Raw genomic sequence first — 23,594 nt, 5'->3', positions numbered from 1 at the left:
GGTAAGGAAAAAATAATCTTTATTTTGTGAATCTAAAATATTACTTTTTCGACTAGTGAGATGGCTCAGTGATTTAGGGCACTTGTCACAGAGCCTGACAACCTGTGTCAGTCCTGGACTCACATATGGAAGGAAAGAAAAGCTGGCAAACTGTGCTCCAACCTGCACACATACCTGCCAGGCCACCTCACGAGTCCAGATAGCTTTGTAACATCCAAATAAATAGCTAAAATAGAACTGTAGAAGTTTGAGGAGTTTTCCACCATGTAAATTCAGTTCTTACTGAAAAACAGGGTAGCAGAAAGGAAAGTTTAGATAAAAAAACAAGTTCTATAAGAATCAATGTAAGCAAAGATTAAATCGTTTCTTAAGATTTCAATGAGGATTGAATGAGGATTATAACACACATTGATTTTACAGAGTGGAAGTTGTTGGATTTTTTTTTTATTTACTTGCTTAATGTTTCTGTGTGTAATGTATACATGTGTGTGGTGCACACGTGTGGAAGTGAGAGGATGGTGTCTCCTCTCCCCTCACTGAACCTGGGCCTAAGCTGCTCATCACAAACACAATCTTTCTGTCTTCCCATTTCATTCACCCATATGACAATAGGGTCACAGGACTTGAATACTTATGCCTGGGTCTTTACAGTCATGTTGGTAGCTTGAGCTTAGTTCTTCATGCTTGTACAGCAAACAGTCTTACCCTGTCCCCACTTCCCAGCCTCTGAAAGTGCAAGGTTTGATATGGGAAAATCATTTCTATCTTACTGTATACTTTATTCCTTCTCTGTTTTAGTTTATTTTGTTTTCCCTGAGACATGGTTTCTCTGTGTAACCCTGGCTGTCCTGAAACTTACTCTGTAGACCAGGCCGGCCTCAAAGTTAGTGATCTGCTTGCTTCTGCCTGGAATTAAAGGCATGCACCACCACCACCAGGCTTCTTCTCCAATTTTAAAATAAGATCAATGTTGATGGTTGTTTTATTTTATATAAAAATAGAGTAAGTTTTATCCTAACAGTATTCACTTATTACAGTGCTGTATGTGAATTTCTTTTTCTCATTTATTATCTCTCTCCTACTACACAGGAGTACTCTGAAGACAGTAACTCTGAGCCCAATGTGGATTTGGAAAATCAGTACTATAATTCCAAAGCACTGAAAGAAGATGACCCAAAAGCAGCATTAAGCAGCTTCCAAAAGGTGCTTCAAAGTCTGTTTCCAGCTGATTTTATGTCTTGAAGTGTATTTGGTTTTAATAATGCTGTATATGTTACTGTTCTCATTGCTACAACCAAGTAATCTGACCAAACCCAGGACGTGAGTATTTTCTTCAGATCACTGCTGAGGACGCAGAAGTCCTTCCCAGCAGAGAAGCTGTATTGACCAGAGCATGTTCCTAGGATTCTTTCCGTCTCAGGGGACAGTGTGGTGGTTGAGTGAGAGTAGCCTCGTGGGCTCATATGTTTAGATGCTTGGTCCCCAGATGGTGAAGCTCTTCTTGAGCAGAATTAAGTGGTGTGGCCTCGGTAGAAGAGGTGTGTCACTGGGGTGAACTTTTGAGGTTTCAAAAGCCCATGCCATTCACGGTGTCTGTGTCTCTGTCTCTCTTTCTTTCTTTTTTTTTTTTTTTTTTTTTTTTTTTTTTTTTTTTTGGTTTTTTGGTTTTTGGTTTTTCGAGACAGGGTTTCTCTGTATAGCCGTGGCTGTCCTGGAACTCACTTTGTAGACCAGGATGGCCTCAAACTCAGAAATCCGCCTGCCTCTGCTTCTCAGTGCTGTGATTAAAGGCATGCACCACCACGCCCAGCTCTGTTTCTCCTTCTATCTTTATCTCTTTTTATTCCTCCCTCCCTCCCTCCTCCTTCCCCTTAAAACCATCCCCCACCCCCACCCCAGCTCCTACTAGAGGAGCAAATGAGCTTTCAACTGTACCCAGTCCCATGCCCTGACTATCATGGACCTTAACCTTCTGAAACTATACACCTAAATTAAACTGTTTCTTTTATGAGTGACTTTAGCCATGGTGTCTTATCACAGCAATAGAAAAAGCTAACTAATATAACCAAGAAGCAGGGAGAGAGCTGAACCTTGAAGTGTGGAGCTAGGTTAGAGCTTCCCAGACTTAAACTCCAGTGCTTTACTCCCTGTGGCTAGGCTCTACCCTAGAGGGTTCCACAACCTTCTAAGACCTTCCATCAGTTCGGGACCGAGTGTCAAACCCAAACCATAACAGGTATAGTAAATGCAAAGTAGTTCATTTCAAAAAATATGTGTGATATTCACGATAGTTCTGTCAAAGGATTGCATTATGGATAATAAGCATATGTTTCAGAAAGTTTCATATTGTCTTTTCTAATCAAGTTGTCCATGATGTAGGGCTCTTATCCTAAAAAAACCACACTAGGAAACATCCTCATGGTCAGCAGTATCATTACTATAGTCTTGTTGCTTCTGGGAACAGATCAATTGATTTCCTGATTCTCACTAAAGATGAGTCCTTTCTGGACTTTATTTATTTCAAATCCTTTTTAAAATTACACTGTCAGTGAAATTTTTCATGAATAGCTTATAAATTTAATTCAAGTCTTAGACATTGGATGTCATTGAAAAATAGTGAAAATTGATACCAAGACTAAAAATCTCTTTCCATTGTAGGTTTTGGAGCTTGAAGGTGAGAAGGGAGAATGGGGATTCAAAGCGCTAAAACAGATGATCAAGATTAACTTCAAGTTGGTAAGATTTATTCTGAGACTCACCATGAACTGCATGCAAGCCTCCTGCTGCAGAACCCCATGTTTTCTTCTCTATAAAGTTGTTATACTGACCTCTGTCCATGTGTGGACTGCAAAATTATGACTATAGCAATACTGATCTTTTTGTAATTTTTAAAACTAATTAAAATAGGTATGTCACGTCTCCACTTTCCTCCCTCTAACTCCTGTGTCTTCTCTCTCCAATGCTAGTTTTTTTTTAATTTAATATAGGATTAAAAATATATATATTCTGTATGAAGAGCTTATTCCTTAGGTATGTTTTCTATGTGTTACTGCATATAGTCCAAGTGCATTATTTATAGAGTGACTTTTTGAAAAACTTACTTTGGAAGTTTATTTTAGAGTTTACAAATTCTATTTATTACTGTGGTGCCAACTACTTCAACATTGTACTGGACACCTCTGTTGTCTTTCTTCCCACCAATAATCAATCAACAAATCAAAAAGGCCTGAGTCCCTTCAGAAGATGTCTAGTGTAAAGTTTCTCCCTCTGTTCCTGGCTAGCATCATCTCCCACCTACATTGTTGCATTGGCTGTTAGCTGATCTTGCATCTATCCTGTCTGCTACCTCTGCCTGCCGTCTGTGCTGTGCACCGTTTCTGATTCTACTTCTCACAGTGTACTGTTACAAAAAACCCTGTGCTTTCTGCTCATTTTATCATAGTATTACACCAATGTTTCCTATATTTAAATTAGAAACTTGAGATATATAGATGAAGCAGCAGGTGACTAAGGGGCAGAAATTTGAATTATTAAAATAGTAGCATTAAATGCTAAATGTCAACTCTTAAAAGTTAAGCTATGATTTGCAGGAAAACATGATTCCTTTAAAACGTATTATCCTCTCATAATAACAGTTGTTTTGGTTTTAGTCCATTTAAATAGTAGACTGCCCTTAAGATTCAGTTTTTCTATTTTACCTTGAACAGATCTGGGAAGGATAAGAAAGGATTATCTGAATCATATAGTACAGTCTTCCTGGTTTGCCATTTGCTTCTGTCACAGCATCTGTAAATAGGAGAGTACAAGAGTGGTCTTGGCTGTGTCTGCCTCGCTCATTTTCTAGTAGGATCTACAGTAGAACCTATGTAGCTGTGCCATGTTTGGTAGTACAGTTAGAAGGATCTGTTTTGCTTGTTCTATGTTAGAACAAATTTGCTTAATCTTCTCTCAATCTTAAATTAGAATTAACATAATTTTTAAGGCTCCTGTCTGTATTTAGTCACATACATATTTATTGTGGGTACAGAGGTGAGACAGGGTCTTACTATGTAGTCCTGGACCTTTCTATGCTGGCCTGGAACTGACCATATAACTGAGTTTCTATACTTTCTATACCTGCCTCTGCCTCCCTAGTGCTAGGATTAAAAGCATGCACTACCATGTCCAGCCAACATAACTTTTTTTTTTTTTTTTTAAAGAATTGGCCCTGTCTCTTTAATTTTCACTTTCCTGAGTTCTTTTTTTTTTTTAAGATTCATTTATTTATTATATGTAAGTACACTGTAGCTGTCTTCAGACACTCCAGAAGAGGGCATCAGATTTCGTTACGGATGGTTGTGAGCCACCATGTGGTTGCTGGGATTTGAACTCCGGACCTTTGGAAGAGCAGTCGGTGCTCTTAACCACTGAGCCATCTCACCAGCCCCCAACATAACTTTTTAAATGAATGTCTTAGAGCCATCAAGATAGGCAAGTAAAGAAAGATGCTTGCCACCAAGTCTGACTGCCTGAGTTCAATCCCTGGAACCCCTGTGCTAGGAGGAGAGAATCAACTCCCATTAACTGTCCTCTGCCTTCCCACATTAATGTCCTGTTGCAAATTTTATTTTACATACCCTCAAAAATAATTGGAGGAGGTAGGGGAGAGACTTTCTCATTCCTGTGATAAATTACCCTGACAAAACTATCTTAAGCAGATAAGCAGAAAGAGCTTATTTTGGCTTACAGTCCAGAAGGGTACAGTCTAGCATGGTGAGGAAAGTATGGTGGCAGAATTAGGTGGCTGGTCATGTCTTTGTGTACTTGCGACACTCCTACAACCTTCTCAAACAGTTCTCCAGCTAGGTATACAAACGCAAGCCTGTTTGGGGAACATTTCAGACTGCAACAGTGAGCTTCAAGTTATATAGGGTAAGATACAGTTGAGAAGGACCTTCTTCTAAAATCCTGCTTTAGTACTGAAACGTAAAACCAAAGTTGAGACAATCTTGTTTTACCATCTCTTAAGTGCAGATTTAGTATGTTGTTTAGAGGATATTCCTTGTTAGTTATGTCCTCATGAAACTTCCATAGTTAAAAACAAAACAAAACAAAACAAAAAACAGGTACCCATAGCTAGCTATCGTTCTTTATTCATTACCCTAATAACCAGAAGAAGGTATTTATACCTGCCAGTGCTCCATTTCCTTGAAAGAAATAACTCAATGAAAGAGGTTAATAGCAATAAGAGATGGTAGGAAGTAGACCAGATTATAAAGTTAGCTATACTCCAGAATTAGCTTACATGACATATTCCCCAAATACCTTTCTCCAGACCTTTCCTGTACCTGGAATATAAGACAGTGTATAAACAGTCATACAACATAATGTTGCAGTGGCAACGGTAACTGTGTCTTCTATGGAGTAGAGCCCTGTATGGGATGATTTTTTTATTTTATTTTAACTGAAAATAGGTTTTGTTTTGTTTTGGGTTTTTGTTGTTGTTATTGTACATTATATTCTGAGTGTCCTTTATACTCCTAGATCCTCCCCAGACCCCTGGGATGATTTTGTTACGTGGGATGAGTTCTGGGACTTGAGATTGTTTGACCTCATGGAAAGCTAGCCAATTCAAGGGAGAAATGGAACATGCAACTCTTGTTAGAAAGTTAGAGTAAATCTTTATTTCCGGGTGAAATAGTGGTTATCTGCATAGCTATTAGCCACACTTGAAATTTAAAATCTGCTTCTTTGGTAGGTATCTTAGTAGTTTTCCAATCACATGTGCTATGCAGTAAAAAGTAATACTTGGAACATGTATAGGTTTCATCTGTTTATTAGGCTGAATTCCAACATTTATGTCATCCTGCATATAAGGTAACATGTCTGTATTGTTGTTCCTCTTTTCCAAGAGCATATCATGAATTGTGGCAGGCCCAGTTCAGTGGCAGTACGTCTATGTACTGGATCATACTCCTGTGCGTACTCATATGTATGTCTACAGTCACGCATTTTTCTTTTCTCACAGACAAACTTTCCAGAAATGATGAACAGATATAAGCAACTATTGACCTATATTCGGAGTGCAGTCACCAGGAACTATTCTGAAAAGTCCATTAATTCTATCCTTGATTATATCTCCACTTCTAAACAGGTTAGACTTGAGTTCTTTCTCTTGATGGTGTCAGTGCGTTACTTTGTACAACAGTAATGGTTCTGTGGGTTTGGGGTGTTGTTGATGTGATGGTTGCCTTTCTTTTTGAGATGGTCTCTTGTAGCCCAAACTAGCTGTGTGACCAAGGGTACCACTGGGCTCCTGACCCTCCCCTTTCTGCCTCCCAAATGCTGATGGACAGGTGCCATCATGCCTGCTAAGTCGTCATTTTATTTTAAAGAAAGGCCAATTTACTAATTACTAGTGTGCTTCAAAAGTATTTTTATTGATTCTGGTACTAATTAGCATTTAAAAGTAATATATCCAAGTTAATCTCTTTAAATAGTATCTTCAGAGACTTAAATACTACCTGTAAATAACTTGGGCAGACGTTTTTATTTTTTTCAGACTCCTTGCACCTGTTGTTATAGCTGTTTTTGGTTTTGTTTTGTTTTTTGGTGGTTTTTTTTTTTTTTTTTTTTTTTTTGGATGAAGTTGTGTCTGCATTTAAACTTGGGGCATTGAGCACTTTAGACAAATGTTTCCATTGAAATTGCACGTGCACACACACACATTGGGAATGTGAAATGTGAACATGAGTCACAAGTTGTGATGTTAGATTAAAGTCCTTGAGAAGAACTTGTCCTGTGCCAGACTCAGTAGGTGCTCTATACATGATTCTATCAAGGATGCATGGTGATAGCTGATAAAGGGAAAGAGGAAAGGGGGAAATGGCTTCTTCTAGAATGTGGTAGCTAACTAACAAAGGTAATGATGATTTTATGTATTCATCCTATTTATTTATTTTATTTATTTTTAAGCTTTGTTACCCTCTGGTGTTTGAACACAGAATGTTCTCTGTATCATTTAGTATCTGTTTTTGTAATCCTAACAAGCATTCTCAGAATCAGCCTCATCACACACATATACACACACCCATACTCACCCATGTACGCACGCACATATGCACATCTGGGAATAAGGGAAAGGAAACCTTGTCACTTAGTGGCAATAACTCTAGAGCATCCTCCTGCTGTGTAATGAGTTTGAGGCCAGCCTGGCTGGTGGCACATGTTAACCTTGGGAACAAGGTAAGTTTGAGACCAGCCTGGACTACATGAGATACTGTATCTAAATAAATAACACTAAATTATGTGGAAACATATTTTCTGTTATTTGCAAACAAGTATCATAAAAACATATTTGGTACTGTGTTTATAAATGTTATTTCAAAAATGCTAGGGGACTAGAATTGAATAATTTTAAAACTTGAAGGTTGTATTCTTCTGTGTGTTAATTTGAAACTTTTGCGTTTTGAAGAAAAAGTAGCTATTGTGTGGGTAGCACTCTAACTCCATACCATCAGGAACCCTGAGTAAGTAGGCAGCCTTCCTGAGAGTCTCAGACTCTCCGAGAGTTCAGGATCCAGACACCAAAAACAAAGCTACAAATAGAGGAGGATGAGCAGAGACTCTTGAGATGGTGTAAAACAATGACCTTTATGGGGAAAGTGTCACTCTAATTAGTGATTAACCAACAGCCAAAATCACACAAAAAAAAAGTAGAACTGTTCTAAAACATACATGGGATGTGGTGGCTTACACCTGTACTCCCAGCACTGAGGAGGGTAAGATAGACCACCACAAAGAGTTCCAGGCCCACTAGCTCTACGGAGTAAGACACTGTCTCAAAATAAAAGACAAAACCATTTTGCTAGGAAGGGTGCATTCGCCCTCGCCCTCGCCATTCACCCCCCTCCTCTTCCTATTTAGTGAAGGTCCAGCATATCGTTCTGATGATATAAAATAAGTGGTCATATTGGGAAGGAGCTGACTGTTAGGGCAGTAGAATTTATGACCATATATAGTTTACATGATAAGATATATTCCTTGGTTTTACACAACAAACAAAAATATCTTGGCACTTATAAATGTGATCTCTTAATGTTTTTGACTATAGTAGACATTTGGTAAGAAATAAATAGTGTATCTTACATGTATTAAAGTTCAAAGATGCACTTTTAGTTTGTTCAAATTAACTTTATTAACAGGTACAAATTTGCTGTTTACAATTATAGAATTCTGATTTTTTATGTCAGATGGATTTACTGCAGGAATTTTATGAAACAACACTGGAAGCTTTGAAAGATGCTAAGAATGATAGACTGTGGTTTAAGACAAACACAAAGGTAACAATTGCATTTGTCCTTTGGAAGAGTGGGTGGGTACCTGGAGTGATATGCTCCAAGTCTATGTACCTCCTCCTAAAGGCTTTTCATCTTAATTAATTTTTTTTACAGCTTGGAAAATTATATTTAGAACGAGAAGAATATGGAAAGCTTCAAAAAATTTTACGACAGTTACATCAGTCTTGTCAGGTAACATTCCCTTACCTTTTCCTGAATATAAACATGAAATAATAGTATTCAGCTTACTTAGGCATGTTTGTGTGAAAGTATCTATCCCAAAAATAAAATTTAAAGAAGTAAGTTTTTAAAGGATCATGATCATGAGTTCAAGTCCAGCCTTTTTTTATAATGACGCTTTGCTTGGAGGTGAGGCTGACTTTCTGAGTCATTTGTTAGATCAGTGGCTCTCAGCCTTCTTAATGCTGTGACCCTTTAATATAGTTCTTCATGTTGTGGTGACCCCAGCCATAAAATTATTCTTTTTAAAGATTAATGTATTTTATTCAGAGTGTTCTGCATATATATCTGTGTGTTAGAAGAAGGCACCAGATCTCATCATAGATGGTTGTAAGCCACCATGTGGTTGCTGGGAATTGAACTCAGGCCCTCTGGAAGAGCAATCAGTGCTCTCCAGCCCCATACATTTATTTTTATTGCTACTTTGTAACTGTAATTTTGCTACTGTTGTGCATCATAATGTAAATATTTGATATGCAGTATTATCTAATAGCAGCCCCTGTGAAACGATTGTTTGCCCTCTCAGGGGATTGTGACCCACAAACTGAGAACCACTGGTCAAAATGCTGGATTCAATTCTTACCCATTATGGTATGAGGTGTAGTTGTCAGTGAGCGAATAAGCCCCTTATAATATGTAGTAAATATGTACTACCTAGAAATAATGCAATATAGAGTTAAGCCTTGGTATTTACTTATTTGCTTTGGGAATATGGGGAATAGTTTTATACATATAAATAACAAAGATACTATATATTCTAATATATGGTATATCTTTTTGTATATCATTTGTAGCATTATTCTCAGATAAAATTTGGAGTGATAGTGTCTATGTCTGCAATCCAATATAGCCATGTTAGGTGTTGCATATTTTAATATGCGAGGCATTATGTTGAGACATGTGCATGGTAAGCTGGTTATGATTTATTGGTGGATAACTAAACTACCGTTTAAGGTCAAGGACTTTATGAACAATACATTTGCTTAGTGTGTATATTTTTTTTAAATATTTATAGCTATGTGGCTATAGGCCATAAACTAACTAAGGCTCAAATTTGCAAGCATATTCTGGGTTGCTATGTAATCTTCCTGACATAAGAATGGCTGAGATGAGAAAGTGTAGCATATTTTTATCTCCTTAGGTGCATTCAGGAAGTGGGTTTCCATTGGCTAGATGATCTAAACCAATTGTGAAGGAAGAACATTAGTGTACTTCCTAGCTGAAAATATAAAACTGCGTTGATTTTTAAATTACATTTAAGTGTGGGCACGGTATACACACATGTACATACCACAAAGTGCATGTTGAGGTCAGAGGACAACTTGTGGGAATCACTTCTCTCCTTGACACTGTGGAAGATAGATGGCTTGACAGCAAGGGTCTTCCAACGTCAAATTTTAGTACATGGGACTGGAGAGATGGTTCAGTAAGTAAGAGCACTTTGTTAAGTGAGTACAAACTTAGTTCCACATCACCTACTGGTGACAGTCAGCATGGCCATGCATGTCTGGCCAATGCTGGGTTGGGGTGTGGCCACCAGGCTAACTGAATAATCGGTGCACTTCAACTTCCCTGAGAGTTCCTGCTTCAAGAGATGAGGCAGACAGTGTTTCCTGACCTACACACAGGAATGCACAAGCATACACATATGCAACACACAGAGGTCTTCTTAATGAATGTCATTTTCTTTAAAAGTATTTTATACACAGGAAAACTTCTAGCCCCTTTTCCCTATCCAGGTTCCTTTGGTCACTCTACAGTCAGCCATGATGCAGTAAAATCTATGATGCATATAACACAGAGATACAAGGCTCCCAAGTTAATGCTAATAAAAATCTCTCAGTTGCCCCTGCATTTTGTCTTGACTGAAATATTTGTTTTCCTAGACTGATGATGGAGAAGATGACCTGAAAAAAGGTACCCAGTTATTAGAAATCTATGCTTTGGAAATTCAAATGTACACTGCACAGAAGAACAACAAAAAGCTTAAAGCACTCTATGAGCAATCACTTCACATCAAGTCTGCCATCCCTCACCCACTAATCATGGGTGTCATCAGAGGTAAGTTTGGATGTAGTCAGGAGTCATTGCATGAGACTGAGTGGCTCTAAGGTTGTTTCTGTTTTACTGGCAGTAAATGGTAAAGGTTGAAAGTCATAAAGGGGTCTGTTAGAAAGTAGCATGTGGCCAGGTGTGGTGGCACACGCCTTTAATCCCAGCACTCGGGAGGCAGAGGCAGGCCCATTTCTGAGTTCGAGGCCAGCCTGGTCTACAGAGTGAGTTCCAGGACCGCCAGGGCTATACAGAGAAACCCTGTCTCGAAAAACTAAAAATAATAATAATAACAATAATATTTTTTTTTAAGTAACATGTGGTTTTTTTGTTTTGTTTTGTTTTTGTCTTGAGAAGGTCACAGTAGGGGGCTGGAGAGATGGCTCAGCAGTTAAGAGCACTGACTGCTCTTCCAGAGGTCCTGAGTTCAATTCCCAGCAACCACATGGTGGCTCACAACCATCTGTAATGGGATTCAATGCCCTCTTCTGGAATGTCTGAAGAGAGCAATGGTGTACTCATATAAATAAATCTTTTTTTAAAAAAAGGAAGGAGAAGAAGGTCTCAGTAATAGAGATACTAATTAGGAAAGTCCCGTTATGAGTGTACCTCTCCTGAGTTTGTAATAACATAAAGAATTACTTCTTATTCAGTAGAAACTGTAAAGATTTGCAGTAGGTTATTCAGTGAGCTTTCCTTATAGAATGAAGATATAGACGCTAGGTATACCCTGGAGTTGCACCTTGGGACTATACTAGGCTACTGCCATGCAGGACATACCGTTAAAAGCCATTGCAGTAGCCTTCATTTGTTCTTCATCAATTAATCTTCTGTTTTATTGTTTACAGAATGCGGTGGTAAGATGCACTTGAGAGAAGGTGAATTTGAAAAGGCACACACTGATTTTTTTGAAGCCTTCAAGAATTATGATGAATCAGGAAGCCCAAGACGAACCACTTGTTTAAAATATTTGGTTTTAGCAAATATGCTAATGAAATCAGGAATAAATCCGTTTGACTCACAAGAGGTCTGTCTGCTCTTTTCACTTCTCTTATTAGCTAATTGGCTTTCTGGACAAGAGGTACTCTGTTAGAATGTATGTGTAATTTATTTTTGTTTTGTTTTTGTTAGGCCAAGCCGTATAAAAATGATCCAGAAATTCTAGCAATGACAAATTTAGTAAGGTAAGATTTATGTTTCCCTAAGGCAAACCCTTTTAAAGCAGCTCACAGAAGGGCATGACAGACAACAGCAGAGAACAGCTGACGATCAGCATCTGTTCTTTTGTATGTTTTTCTAAAAGGCACCAAAGTTCATGTCAACCTTTAGAAGCCATTATGCTGTTTCTGTTAGTCACAGATAATGTATAAAAATCTCATCTGGTTTGGTTTTTTATCTTATTCTGGTGTTTTGTTTTCCTTCTTTCCAGTATAGAAGAGTGAGTCACTTGCCAAAGTTGGCCTTGAACTTGTAATTCTACTGCCTTGGCCTCTTTCAAACCTGAACCTTCAGGCCCAACTTGGTTTTCTTTGTTATTTATTTCTTTTATTTACTTATCTTTTGTTTGTTTGTTTTACTAACTGTGTTTGTGGGTGACATATACACCAGTTTTAGCTTTGTCTCAAAACTTTCTCAATATCTCTGCCTACCTTAAGTCTAAAATAAATGTGAATTGGCCAAAGATAAATCAAGAATTTTCAGTAATGAGAGACATAAAAAACATACTTTCTCAACGACAAGATAAAAATGACATTAAGGGGAGTGGGGGTGGGTGGGTAAGGGGGACTTTTGGTATAGCATTGGAAATGTAAATGAGCTAAATACCTAATAAAAAATGGGAAAAAAAAAAAAAAAAAAAAGAGTAAGTATAAAAAAAAAAAAAAAAAAAAAAAAATGACATTAAAACAAAAAGTTTAAGGCAAGGCCTGGTGTTACACACACCTTTAATCCCAGCACTCAGGAAGCGGAAGTGGAAGATCTCTGTGAATTCAAGACTAGTTTAATCTGGACAGCGAGTGCAGGCCAGCCAAGGCTACCGAGTGAGACCTTACCTTAAAAAAGAAAAGGAAAAGGAAACCGCAGTTTTCGCCCTAGATAAGCATCCAGCCTGTGGGAGAGGTTTTATACACGCCTTGTGCTGCTGCATTAGTCAGTACTGCCACTGCTGTGTTTTCAGTTGTTACTGTTTGTTGAATCGGGTTGATTTTCATTGTAAAAGGCCATTTCTCCAATCTTTTCTCAAGAGATTTAATTTATCTACATTTGTTACATTATCTCAAGTTGATTTGACCACAAATTAACATTTAAAATATTTTGTTATCAAAAGATGGCCTAGTCGGCCATCACTGGAAAGAGAGGCCCATTGGACACGCAAACTTTATATGCCCCAGTACAGGGAAACGCCAGGGCCAAAAAATGGGAATGGGTGTGGAAAGGAAATGGCGGGGAGGGTATGGGGGACTTTTGGGATAGCATTCTAAATGTAATTGAGGAAAATACGTAATAATAAAAATATTTTAAAAATAAATAAATAGGGGCTGGAGAGATGGTTCAGTGGTTAGGAGCACTGACTGCTCTTCTGAAGGTCCTGAGTTCAAATCCCAGCAACCACATGGTGGCTTACAACCATCCGTAATGACATCTGATGCCCTCTGGTGTGTCTGAAGACAGCTACAGTGTACTTACATAAAATAATAAATAAATATTTTTAAAAATAAATAAATAAATAAATAAATAAAATATTTTGTATATAGCATTGGCTTGCTAAACATCAATTAAAACTAAGGAAATAGTGAAAGTTTTGATTAGAAGTTAATGTTATATAAATTGGTTAAGTATAATAAGACACATTAAACAACTGTTTTATCACACCTTTACAAGGTAATAATTATTCTGTATTTATTACATCTTGTGACCCAGTAAAGCATTTATAATAGAACTCAAAAATTTATTGTAATGATACACTTTTTCCCAAGCGAGGAATAAAAATAAAATCTACTTAATCGAAAATTTTCTTATAGTTAAAATATAGGTATAAGATGAACTATGCATGCAATGTTTTTACTACCTGAAGATAGCCTCCTGTTGTGCATTGCAGTGTATTGGGGTAGGTAAGAAAGTAATACTTCCTAATTTTATCCTCCTAGTCAGTTGCCAGCAGACTAGAGGGAGTATTTGCTGTTGAAGCACTTGAATCACCTGCCCCTAACAGGAGTTACACTGCGACCCAGCAGATGGAAGCACAGCAGAGGGCGTACAGAATGCTTGATGATATGCCTTACATACAAAGCACACAGTGGGGCCATAGCCAGAAGGTTGGCCTCTTCCTTCTCAGCACCTCTAGCAATCCCATAGTGCCTTACATAGGTGTTCCCAGCATAGGTGCCAGATCCCTCGGGGAAGTACAGAGATCGTCAGCCTTTAGCCTTCTGCAACATGGGGCTCCATCACTGTGTCCTCTGGATGTGATCACTTGGCATTCCTTGTCTCTCGTGGTTCTGCTGTAAAAGTTGATGAGATTTTAAGGCTAGAAAGACTTGAGAATCAATCCTTTTGAAAAGTTTTTACAGTTGCTGGTAGCTTTCTAGAAGATAAAAATTAGGAAGCTCTATTATCTGGTTCTTCTTCCAAAAGGATGTGCTTTCTTATCTGAAAGCTAAGACCAAGCTCCCGTGTTGAGTAATGTGCATGAAACTGGTTTCTTTCTTTAAGAGCAATTAGGGATGAGAAATGCACAATCTAATTTGAAAACATCAACTAATATAAAAAACATTTTACTGTCAACCTTGAACAAGACTAAGATTTGAGATTCTGTTAAATGACTAATATATCTGAGTAATAATATCTCCTCCCCCAAACAGATTCTTTTGCTCTTCCCTTTAGAAAACAAAAAAGCAGTAGTTTTGGGAGGTCATTTATTTGGTGCTAGAAAAGGATTTTTGAGGAAGGTTCTGTTTATGTCATGTATATTTAATTTTGACTTCTTTAATAGAAACAATAATAAAGCTGTGGTTGTTGCGTATAAAGGTTGAAAGGTGGGCTCTGGATTATGTTTGCTATATGGGGCAATGTTTATCCTTTTTTTCCATGTTAGTGCCTATCAGAATAATGACATCACTGAATTTGAAAAGATTCTGAAAACAAATCACAGCAACATCATGGATGATCCTTTCATAAGAGAGCACATTGAAGGTGCGTTGTTAGCCGGCTGAGTTGTTCCTTTTTCATGTTGTTAAGGACGTGCTTCGTGACGGGGCTGCATGGAGTAAATTGCAGTAGCAAAGGACAGAAACATTTCTGAGTGCTAAGTCATTAGCAGAGTTCATATGAACATCAGATCTGTACATGACATTTGTTTTCTTTTGCCTTTTTATTCTAATGTAAATATTGCTGTAATCTGGTTATTGATGTTTAGATTCAAACCTGACTGTTAAGGTTCGTCAAGAAGCTGAGAAAATATATTGGATGATATAGTTTCCCCCAAAATGCAAGGAAACATTGGGACGTTTTCTCAGAGTAAAGCAAGGCTTAGTAAGTCCTGCTGAATTGCCACAGACAGACAGCTCCAGTGCTCCCATCTATCAAGAACTATTGAGGTCTGGGCAGTGGTGGCTCATACCTTTAATCCTAACACTCAGGAGACAGAGACAGGAGGATCTTATCTACAGAGAAACTCTTGTGTTTGGGAGGGGTGTGGATTATTGAGGGCACTTAAATGACTTGGGAGCAGTCCACTAACTATTTAAATGCATTAGAAAAATTTGAAGAATATGTCAGAAGTAATGTTCTCTTATTCCCTATTTGCTTTTTTTAATTTCATTCAATAGGGTTTGTTTGGGTTGTTTTTTTTTTTTTTTTTTTTTTTTTTTTTTACAAAGAGTACCACTCCAGGCTCATAAAAAATATTTAAAAAAAAAAAAACCCATATATATTTTTTATGAGCCTGGAGTGGTACTCTACTTTGTAAAAGCAGAAAAATATGAAAGTATTATCTGTGAACTCTAGTCTTCTTTTTTTTTTTTTTTTTCCTTTTGAAGAGACAGTTTTGTGTGAGGAATTGTATGTGGGCCAGGCATAGTGGTACATGCCTATAATCCCAGCACTAGGAACCTAGGCAGGGGAGGAACATCTCTTGAGTTCTGGGACAAGTGAATTAACGAAACTGTAAGATGGAATGCAACCTATAAGAGCCCTAGGACAAGTAACTCAGCTAGTGTGAACCAGAACTTCTCAAACGTGTTAAAGGTTAAGGAAGTGATGAGTGGGGAATGTCAAGAAGACAGAAAAATATTTTAGGAGATTTGCAACATAAACATCCTCAGAGAATGAGAAACTGGGAGAGACAGCCTCGGACTGTGCTTTCATCACACCAGATTTTTAAAATTTAAACAAAAATGGTTTAAGAAGGTAAATCATGTAGTTAATTAGCATGGCTTGTGCTTACATGATTCTTAAAGACCTTCATAGTTACACTGTTTTTTTCTTTTTGTCTTTCAGAACTTTTACGAAACATCAGAACACAAGTCCTCATAAAGTTAATTAAGCCTTACACAAGAATACATATTCCTTTTATTTCTAAGGTATTTGTGGGTTTTAGTGTTTATGATTTGTGCCTACAGTTGCAGTGTACCTATCTTTATCTTTTTAAGTGTGACTAACTTGGGCATGCACCTTTTTTTTTTACATAGAATACAACTTTTGTGCTTCACTGAGACATGGGTTTCCCATAGCCCAGGCTAACTTGATATAGAGGGTGGGTGTGTACACATGCACGTGTACTCATGTAACTCTGGATAGGTGAGGGTGACCGTGAGCTCCTAACTTTCTTGCCCCTCTGCCTTCCAAGTGCAAAGCTACAAGTTTGAGCCACCAAGGCTTTAAACTTAATGTGAAATTTTCATTGTTGTTTAATGTGAATTGCTTTTAAAGAAAAGAGCTTTAATGTGTAAGAGAGAAATTACAAATCACTCAGTTTCTAAGATTCCTTGTTCTTAGGCAGAAGAGAATGAAGCATTAATAAAAGTCCAATTCCAAGCATTGCAAATGGAGTAGGAGTATACCCACGGTTACAAGAGGGCTGAGGGCACCATTTGGTACAGAGTGCTTGCCTACAAAATATTCTCATGTGGTAATAGGTTTGTTTAAAAATCTTAAGTCAAGCGCAGGAGCATATGTCTAATCTCAGGCTAAGGTGGGAAGATTGGAAGTTCAAGGTCCACCTTGGCTACCTGACCAACTTATTGAAACCCTGTCTTAAACATGACAAGAGGGTTGGGATATAGCTGGGTGGTATAATATATGCACAAGACCCTAGGTTCAGTGCCCAGGATCAACAGAAAAAAATTCTCTGCACAGATGGGGTTGTAGGTTAGTAAGAGAGCGCTTGCCAAGTGTATGGGACCCTGGGTTAAATTGCCATTGTAGTAAAGAAGGGGGAAAAATGAAATCTCCTTTATTAATGTTTTCATTCAGTGATATTAAAGCCAAACATAATCATGAAATCTTTTGAAATGTTAATTAGTAGAATTATATAATGAACTCTTTGTTGCAGGAGCTAAACATAGACGTAGCTGATGTGGAGAGCTTGCTGGTGCAGTGCATACTGGATAAGTAAGTACTCTGCAGCTTTTTTTTAAATTACTGTGTGTCTTGTATTTGTATAGAAGAGCAGGTTCCTGTGGAGGCCAGAAGAGGGTATTAGATCCCCTACAGCTGGAGTTACATATGGTTCTGAGCCACTAAACATGAGTATTGGGACTAAACTCAGGTCCTCTAGAAAAGCAGCAAGTGCTCTTATACACTTGCCACTCTTTCCAGTGTCCTTGGCGACTTTTTAAAGTTGCAAGATGTTGGTTACTGTCTTTTTCTGTTGGTGTGATAAAACACCAAGAAATGATTTAATTAGGCTATGGTTTCAGAGAGTAAAGTGTCCATGATAGTGGAGAAAAGACAAAGCTGAAGAGCTCACATTTTGATTGGCAAGTAGGAGGCAGAGGGAGAGACATTGGGAATGGCTCTAGTCTTTTGAAACCCAAAGCCCATCCCTGTGGCACTTCCTAATCCTTCCCAACAGTTCCTCCAACTGGGCACTAAGGGTTCAATGTATGAGCCCGTGGAGAAAGTATGGACAGTGATGGCAAGGGTAGCATAGCAGCTCAACTGTGGGATTTCCTAATAGAAGACATACAGTGACTCTTTCTTTTGTAAGTGAATAAGCACACTGAACACATGACCTCTAGAAAGATTCTAAGTTATTTTTCAGACAGGTTTCTCATTCTTTTTATGACTTACATACTACTAAGAACTTACCTACTGGCCTGTGACATGGCTTAGCAAGTTAAAGCACTCTACATAAGCCTGACAGTCTGAAAAAGGAGCCAGTTCCCAAAAGTTGTGCTCTCCCTCCCACATGTGCTGCGCATGCACACACCTGTTAGACAGGCGACACGGTGATCATTTCCTGATAGTCTGTCTCTGTGTCTTTCTTTCTTTTTTTTTTTTTCTTTTTTTAAGATATGGTCTCACTGTGTAGCTCTGACTGGCCTGGGATTTACTGTGTAGACCAGGCTGTCCACATCTATCTCTCAAGTGCTGGCATTAAAGATGAGTACCCCCATGTCCAGCCTATAAGGCGTAAGCACCATCTGTCGCAAAACAGTTTTGGTGTTAATAGCAGTTTGCTTTGAAAGCATTACAGGTGTCATTACCTTTCATAATGTAGGTATCTTGTGAAAAGTGGCAGCTGAGCTGAGATCTGGTGTCTTAAAAATAGAATAAGGCAATAAATGTTACAACTAACACCAAATTCACTTGTTAGAAGTAGGCAAAGCAGGTTTGGGTTTTGTTTTGTTTTTTGTTTTTATGTTGGTGTTTTGTCTGGCTTTAGGGTGTGTGTGTGCGTGTGTGTGTGTGTGTGTGTGTGTGTGTGTGATGTGGTTTTCTATGAATGTGCTTAGCAGAGATAACTGGAGACCTTGCTTTCTTACTTGGTTCCAGCACTATTCATGGCCGAATTGATCAAGTCAACCAGCTCCTTGAACTGGATCATCAGAAGAGGGGTGGTGCCCGATACACTGCGCTAGATAAATGGACCAACCAACTAAATTCTCTGAACCAGGCTGTGGTCAGTAAACTGGCTTAACGGAGACCGAGCTTTGCGGACATGCTTAAGGCAACAGTGCAGAGATGTGACCCTTGAGGACTGGAAAGACAAAGCTCCAGTGGGTTGGTGTGTCCTGAAAGGGATGGAGTTATGGCAGAAGTGCTTTTGTGATCAACTGGTTTGTGGTTTGCTGCTGCATTTATCCCAAGAAAACAGCTTTAATCTCCAGAAGAAAACCAAAACACCATGGGATTTATGCTGTGTTGACATCTTGCCCTAAACATACAACACCATAGTAATTTGTCATGGGCGACATGATCAGAGAGAAGATTTTTGTCATGATTTTAAAAACACTGACACGCTACTGTTGGTTAAATTTAAACATGTTGTACCTGCAGAAATTCTCTCACAAATAACCTGCAATAACTTGAAATTCATACCCTTTTGAACACTTCCTTTTCTCATGTATAAATGAAAATGTTTGCTGCATTTTGCAAAATGTCAATTCTCCAAAACTGTGTCCGTCTATTTCTGTTCTTGCAGCTAGTAAAGGTTAGACAACCCGAATTCTCAGTGGCACGCTGTCACCTAGGGCTCAAGCAGCAAAATAAACAGTGCAGCTCAGAAATTATAGCTTGGTTCTTGATGTGTTTTTATTACATTCGGGGTTGCTCTTTTGTTTTTAGTATCTTAAAGATTTCAGGTTATTTTGTCTTCAGTTAAGATTTAAAAGCCTGAGAGCAAATAGTTAAAGCTAGTTATTTGCTTCCAGGTTTTTAAAATTAAAGTTCATTGATAGAGTAAGAACTCCTTTCTAACAGAGCCCTTACATAGAACTTGTTTTGACAGTGATACTTTAAAGGATTATGATGCTTTTTTTTTTAAAGACTGGTAATTTCTTTTTAAAAGAATACGTGTTAACTCTCAGAATGTCACTTTAGACAAATATGCCAGAATCTAGACAGCGAAGTGAATGTTACCTGCATAGTGACCATGCTGAAAGGTTATTTTCTAATGCCAGCAACAACCATTGCCCGAAGCCTCTTGGGTTTGCTCTTGGAGAATTACAGTCAAAGTTAATTTAGGTAACTCACTACTAACTTCATGTTTACACCTTGTTTGAAAAGATTATTAACAAGCTTGTCTGTCTTTACCCTAATTTGGCCCCAAATACCAGTTTCAAAGAAATACCTAAATTTAGATAATGTAGAAAGTATGCATCTGGCTTTGAAAGCAATCCCCAAATAATTTTCAAGTATTTTGTGCAGTGGCAGAATAGTTAGGAATGAACTATGGCCTTCGATGGTGGCAGAACTCAGCCCATTTGAATGTATTGAGTTTTGGATGTATTTGTTTCTTTTTTTAAGTTCACATTATCATATAGTGTCAAAAGAAGGAACTAAGATTAACATAATGTGCTTGGTTTTCTATTGCTCATTATTATGTAAACAGTTGAGTGGCAGTGCAGAAGGAAGACTGTGTGACTGAAGAGTGGCAACCAAGAATTTTGATCATTAAATCAGATTTTATAAACAGTAGAAAGAGCATGGACTTAAAACAAGGCATGCTTATTTGGTTTTGTCAAAATTTTACGAAAATATGTGATATATATTTATACTAAAACTATATAATCCTTAGATTTAGGAAAGCAGTCAGTTAATGTCTAGCAGAATAAAGCAGTATTAAATACAGATATACGTTGAAAATTGTAGAAAACCGAAAGAAGACGAAAGACAAAATGTCAATGGTAGGGAATAAAAAGTTTAAGATATTATAAAAGTATGTGTATTTTCTTCTATTCTACATAAATCATTTGTGAAAAGTGTGTTCACGTTTTTTACAGGAGTGATATCAATTAGGATTTATTTTTCCAATACAATTTGGAGACCCTTTGTTACCCAAATAAAAATGACAAGTTTCTGTGCCTGTATCAGGTGTGTGCATGTGATAATCAGAACTCAAAGGGTCTCAGCTGTGTGTCCCATCCAGCTCCTGTTAAGTGCTGGTTCTGTGCTGTCTTAAGTTTGTAGAAGGCAGTGTGCTTGTTACCCTGTGGGAAACTAGGCCAACTGCGTAGTGAAACTGTACGACAGGACCTGCTTCCTGTGTTAGTCTCACAGCATGGCTAACAGTCTAACTCTCAGTTAAGGTAAGGGTATTTCCATGCAGAGTTCAGAGTTGAGATCTCACTGTTTTGTGTTCATCTCATTTCTGTCTCATTCCTAAATGTGGTTGAGCCCTCTGCACTAGTCTGAGGTATCTCCACTAAGGTGTGTGCAGCAGTCTGGGCTATCATAGCAGTCTAAAGTGTCTACACTGAGGTATCTGCAGCAGTCTGCGGTGTCTGCGGCACTATGAAGTATGCAAGAGCTGATTTCTGGTTTTGTCTTGCTCTTAAATTAGCATATAAAATTGTTTATTTTTTCTCACATCTTAATCTAACGTAACTTTTTCATAGTATGGTTATAGCTGTTCTGAGTATACATGAATCCCTTCTGATTGAGCTAAGAGCCTGATTTCATGATGGGGTAGTTGAAGTGAAGCCCCTTTCATGGGCTGCTGGTGGTATAGTATGCTATTGGTTACATTATATAAGATGTGTTAAGTCCCTTGTTAAAAACACATGTTATTGGTATTTAAAGGGCCAAAGTGGTAGAAGTTTTCTTTTTTAATTAGTAACCACTGGTGAGTACACAGTATATGGACAGTGCTGAGTAGATGCTTCTGATACATAGAAGGAACTAAAGCTTTTTGAAAATAAACCTTTTGGGGACTGGAGAGATGCCTTAGCAGTTTAAAAGCACTGACTGCTTTTCCAGAGGTCCTGAGTTCAATTCCCACCAACCACATAGTGGCTCACAACCATCTGTAAAGGGATCCAAATGCCCTCTTCTGGTGTGTTTAGAGAGAGCGACAGTGTACTCACATAAAATAAATAAATTGTTTAAAAATTTTTTGTTTTTTCAAAGTTAAACCTGAAAGAGTTTCAGTTATTTAGGTCTTTAAGATGAGAGTTGACTATGTAAAACAAGTAGTTTGGCTGTTCTTTCCTTGGAATTTTTGACTGTAAAATGTCTAACATTCTTGTCCGATTTTTTTCCCCCTCAACTAAGATCTCACGTTGGCCCGAAACTCCCAATTCCTCCTGCAGTGCTGGGATTAAAGGCCTGCAAGCACCACATCTGGTTCTCTTGCCTTGAAAGAAAGAAACTGAGCTGAGATACAGAATAGCTGTCAGGTGTCTGTCTAGCCTCAGAGCCTTAAGATATAAGGCAGGGAAGGCCGTGCTGGGCTACAGAGAAGCTACCTCAAACCAAAGGAAAGGAAAAAGAAAAGAAGGAAAAAAGGAAAAGGGAAGGAAAGGAAAGGAAAGGAAAGGAAAGGAAAGGAAAGGAAAGGAAAGGGAAAAAGAAGGGAAAGGAAAGGAAGTACACGGTCAAACAAACCTTACAGATTCAGTCCCAGGTGCCTTTGTTTTAGAATCAATGGGATCTTCTAGATCACTGAGTGAAAGAGCAGAAAAGCTTCCTGTGGCAGCAACAGTTACTGTAGTGGCCTCTGTCACCCCAGTAACCTGGGTGTTAAGCAATGAATGCCGACCAAAATTAATGTGACCTTGGAAATAATTCATCTTTTCCCCAAGTCTGTTCACTCAGTGCTCGCGCATGCGCGCACACACACAGTTCCTTGCCTTGTAAAGCGATTTATAGAGAGCCATGTTAATTTCTTCTAAGACATTACCTAAAAACTGATTTTAGGGTTTGGAAGCAAGTCATCACATTTTAACTTTTTGAGAAATACATAGTGGGGCTGGAAAGATGGCTCAGCGGTTAAGAGCACTGACTGCTCTTCCAGAGGTCCTCAGTTCAATTCCCAGCAACCACATGGTGGCTCACAACCATCTGTAATGAGATCTGATGCCCTCTTAAGGTGTGTGAAGACAGCGACAGTATACTTATATGTAATAAATTAATCTTTAAAAAAAATTATGTAGCAACATAGATAAATTAGTCCAGCTTTAAATCTGTAGTGCCTCGGATACAACATAGTATTTTCAAATGGCATTTAAAACTCAAGCACCTTCTCCACGATTCTAAAAATTACACCACTTCAAATCTTAGCAGTCTTGGGAAATAGTTTTGAGCCAGTTGCCAATGCAGGGCATTAAAGCACATACGACCTAGACCTTGCACAGTGGTACTAGCCTGAGAACACTGTGCTTGCTCATAAACAGTTCATCCCACTCAGACCAGCACACAGGTGGGTGCAGTGAGGGAGACCCTAAAACACACAAGACAAGAAATGAAGATAGATCTAGCTTGGAGATCAGTCAGCCGCCACCATGCCCAGCCTATAGGTTTGGTTTGGTTTGGTTTGATTTGGTTTGCCTTTTAACCCTGCCTGGCTTGAACATAAGGCTTTTAAAGAGCTATTCGTTTTCATCAACTCAGGAAAACATCTAGAGTTCTAGCATGTTTATTTCTCAAACCTCTTCAGAGCAATGGATGGAAACAATGCTGACTTTTTCTTTGTGTCTTGCAGTTGGTGGTGTCAGATCTCACCAAGTGGGTGACTGGGAACACAGCTGAGGATGGAATTAGAAGATTCACAAGTCAGCACCTGAGAGTCAGCTTGTGTGCAGGGCACTCAAGACATGTGGCAGACTTAGGTGTTCAAGGCTTTTAACTCATCTAGAAACACACATACTTTATGGGCCATAAAATGATATAACCATTTCTTACAATCTCTCTTGTGCTTTTGGTCAGAAGCCATACAGGAGATAATGTTTTGAGAATGTTTTTCAAAAAATAGGGCTCAAGTTTAGTCCTTTGGTTTGAAGATGAAGTTTTTCTTATTCTGTCCTGGCTGTACTCATGTTCTAA

At 38.3% G+C, this 23,594-nt stretch overlaps 1 protein-coding gene across 4 annotated transcripts in view; it reads left to right on the top strand.

The window, feature by feature from the left end:
* Cops2 (COP9 signalosome subunit 2) overlaps positions 1-20,641 on the top strand; it is a 28,781-nt gene extending 8,140 nt beyond the window's left edge. Inside the window, exons 2-13 of one of the 4 annotated variants that reach the window (NM_009939.3) lie at positions 1,090-1,203; positions 2,659-2,736; positions 6,008-6,133; positions 8,232-8,321; positions 8,433-8,510; positions 10,445-10,619; positions 11,459-11,637; positions 11,742-11,794; positions 14,704-14,801; positions 16,107-16,189; positions 17,161-17,219; positions 18,606-20,641. In NM_009939.3, coding sequence (NP_034069.2) covers positions 1,090-1,203; positions 2,659-2,736; positions 6,008-6,133; positions 8,232-8,321; positions 8,433-8,510; positions 10,445-10,619; positions 11,459-11,637; positions 11,742-11,794; positions 14,704-14,801; positions 16,107-16,189; positions 17,161-17,219; positions 18,606-18,750 — 1,278 coding nt within the window. In that variant the 3' untranslated portion in view covers positions 18,751-20,641. Of the gene's footprint in view, positions 1-1,089; positions 1,204-2,658; positions 2,737-6,007; positions 6,134-8,183; positions 8,322-8,432; positions 8,511-10,444; positions 10,620-11,458; positions 11,638-11,741; positions 11,795-14,703; positions 14,802-16,106; positions 16,190-17,160; positions 17,220-18,605 lie in introns of all 4 variants that reach the window. The other 3 variants (NM_001285507.1, NM_001285512.1, NM_001285513.1) reach the window with 3 other exon arrangements.
* The last annotated feature ends 2,953 nt before the right edge of the window (positions 20,642-23,594 follow it).

This window comes from Mus musculus, chromosome 2 (genome assembly GCF_000001635.26).
Source record: "Mus musculus strain C57BL/6J chromosome 2, GRCm38.p6 C57BL/6J".
NCBI lineage: Eukaryota > Metazoa > Chordata > Mammalia > Rodentia > Muridae > Mus > Mus musculus.
The sequence above is the reverse complement of the archived record's forward strand: the minus strand, read 5'-3'. Positions and strand labels throughout refer to the sequence as shown.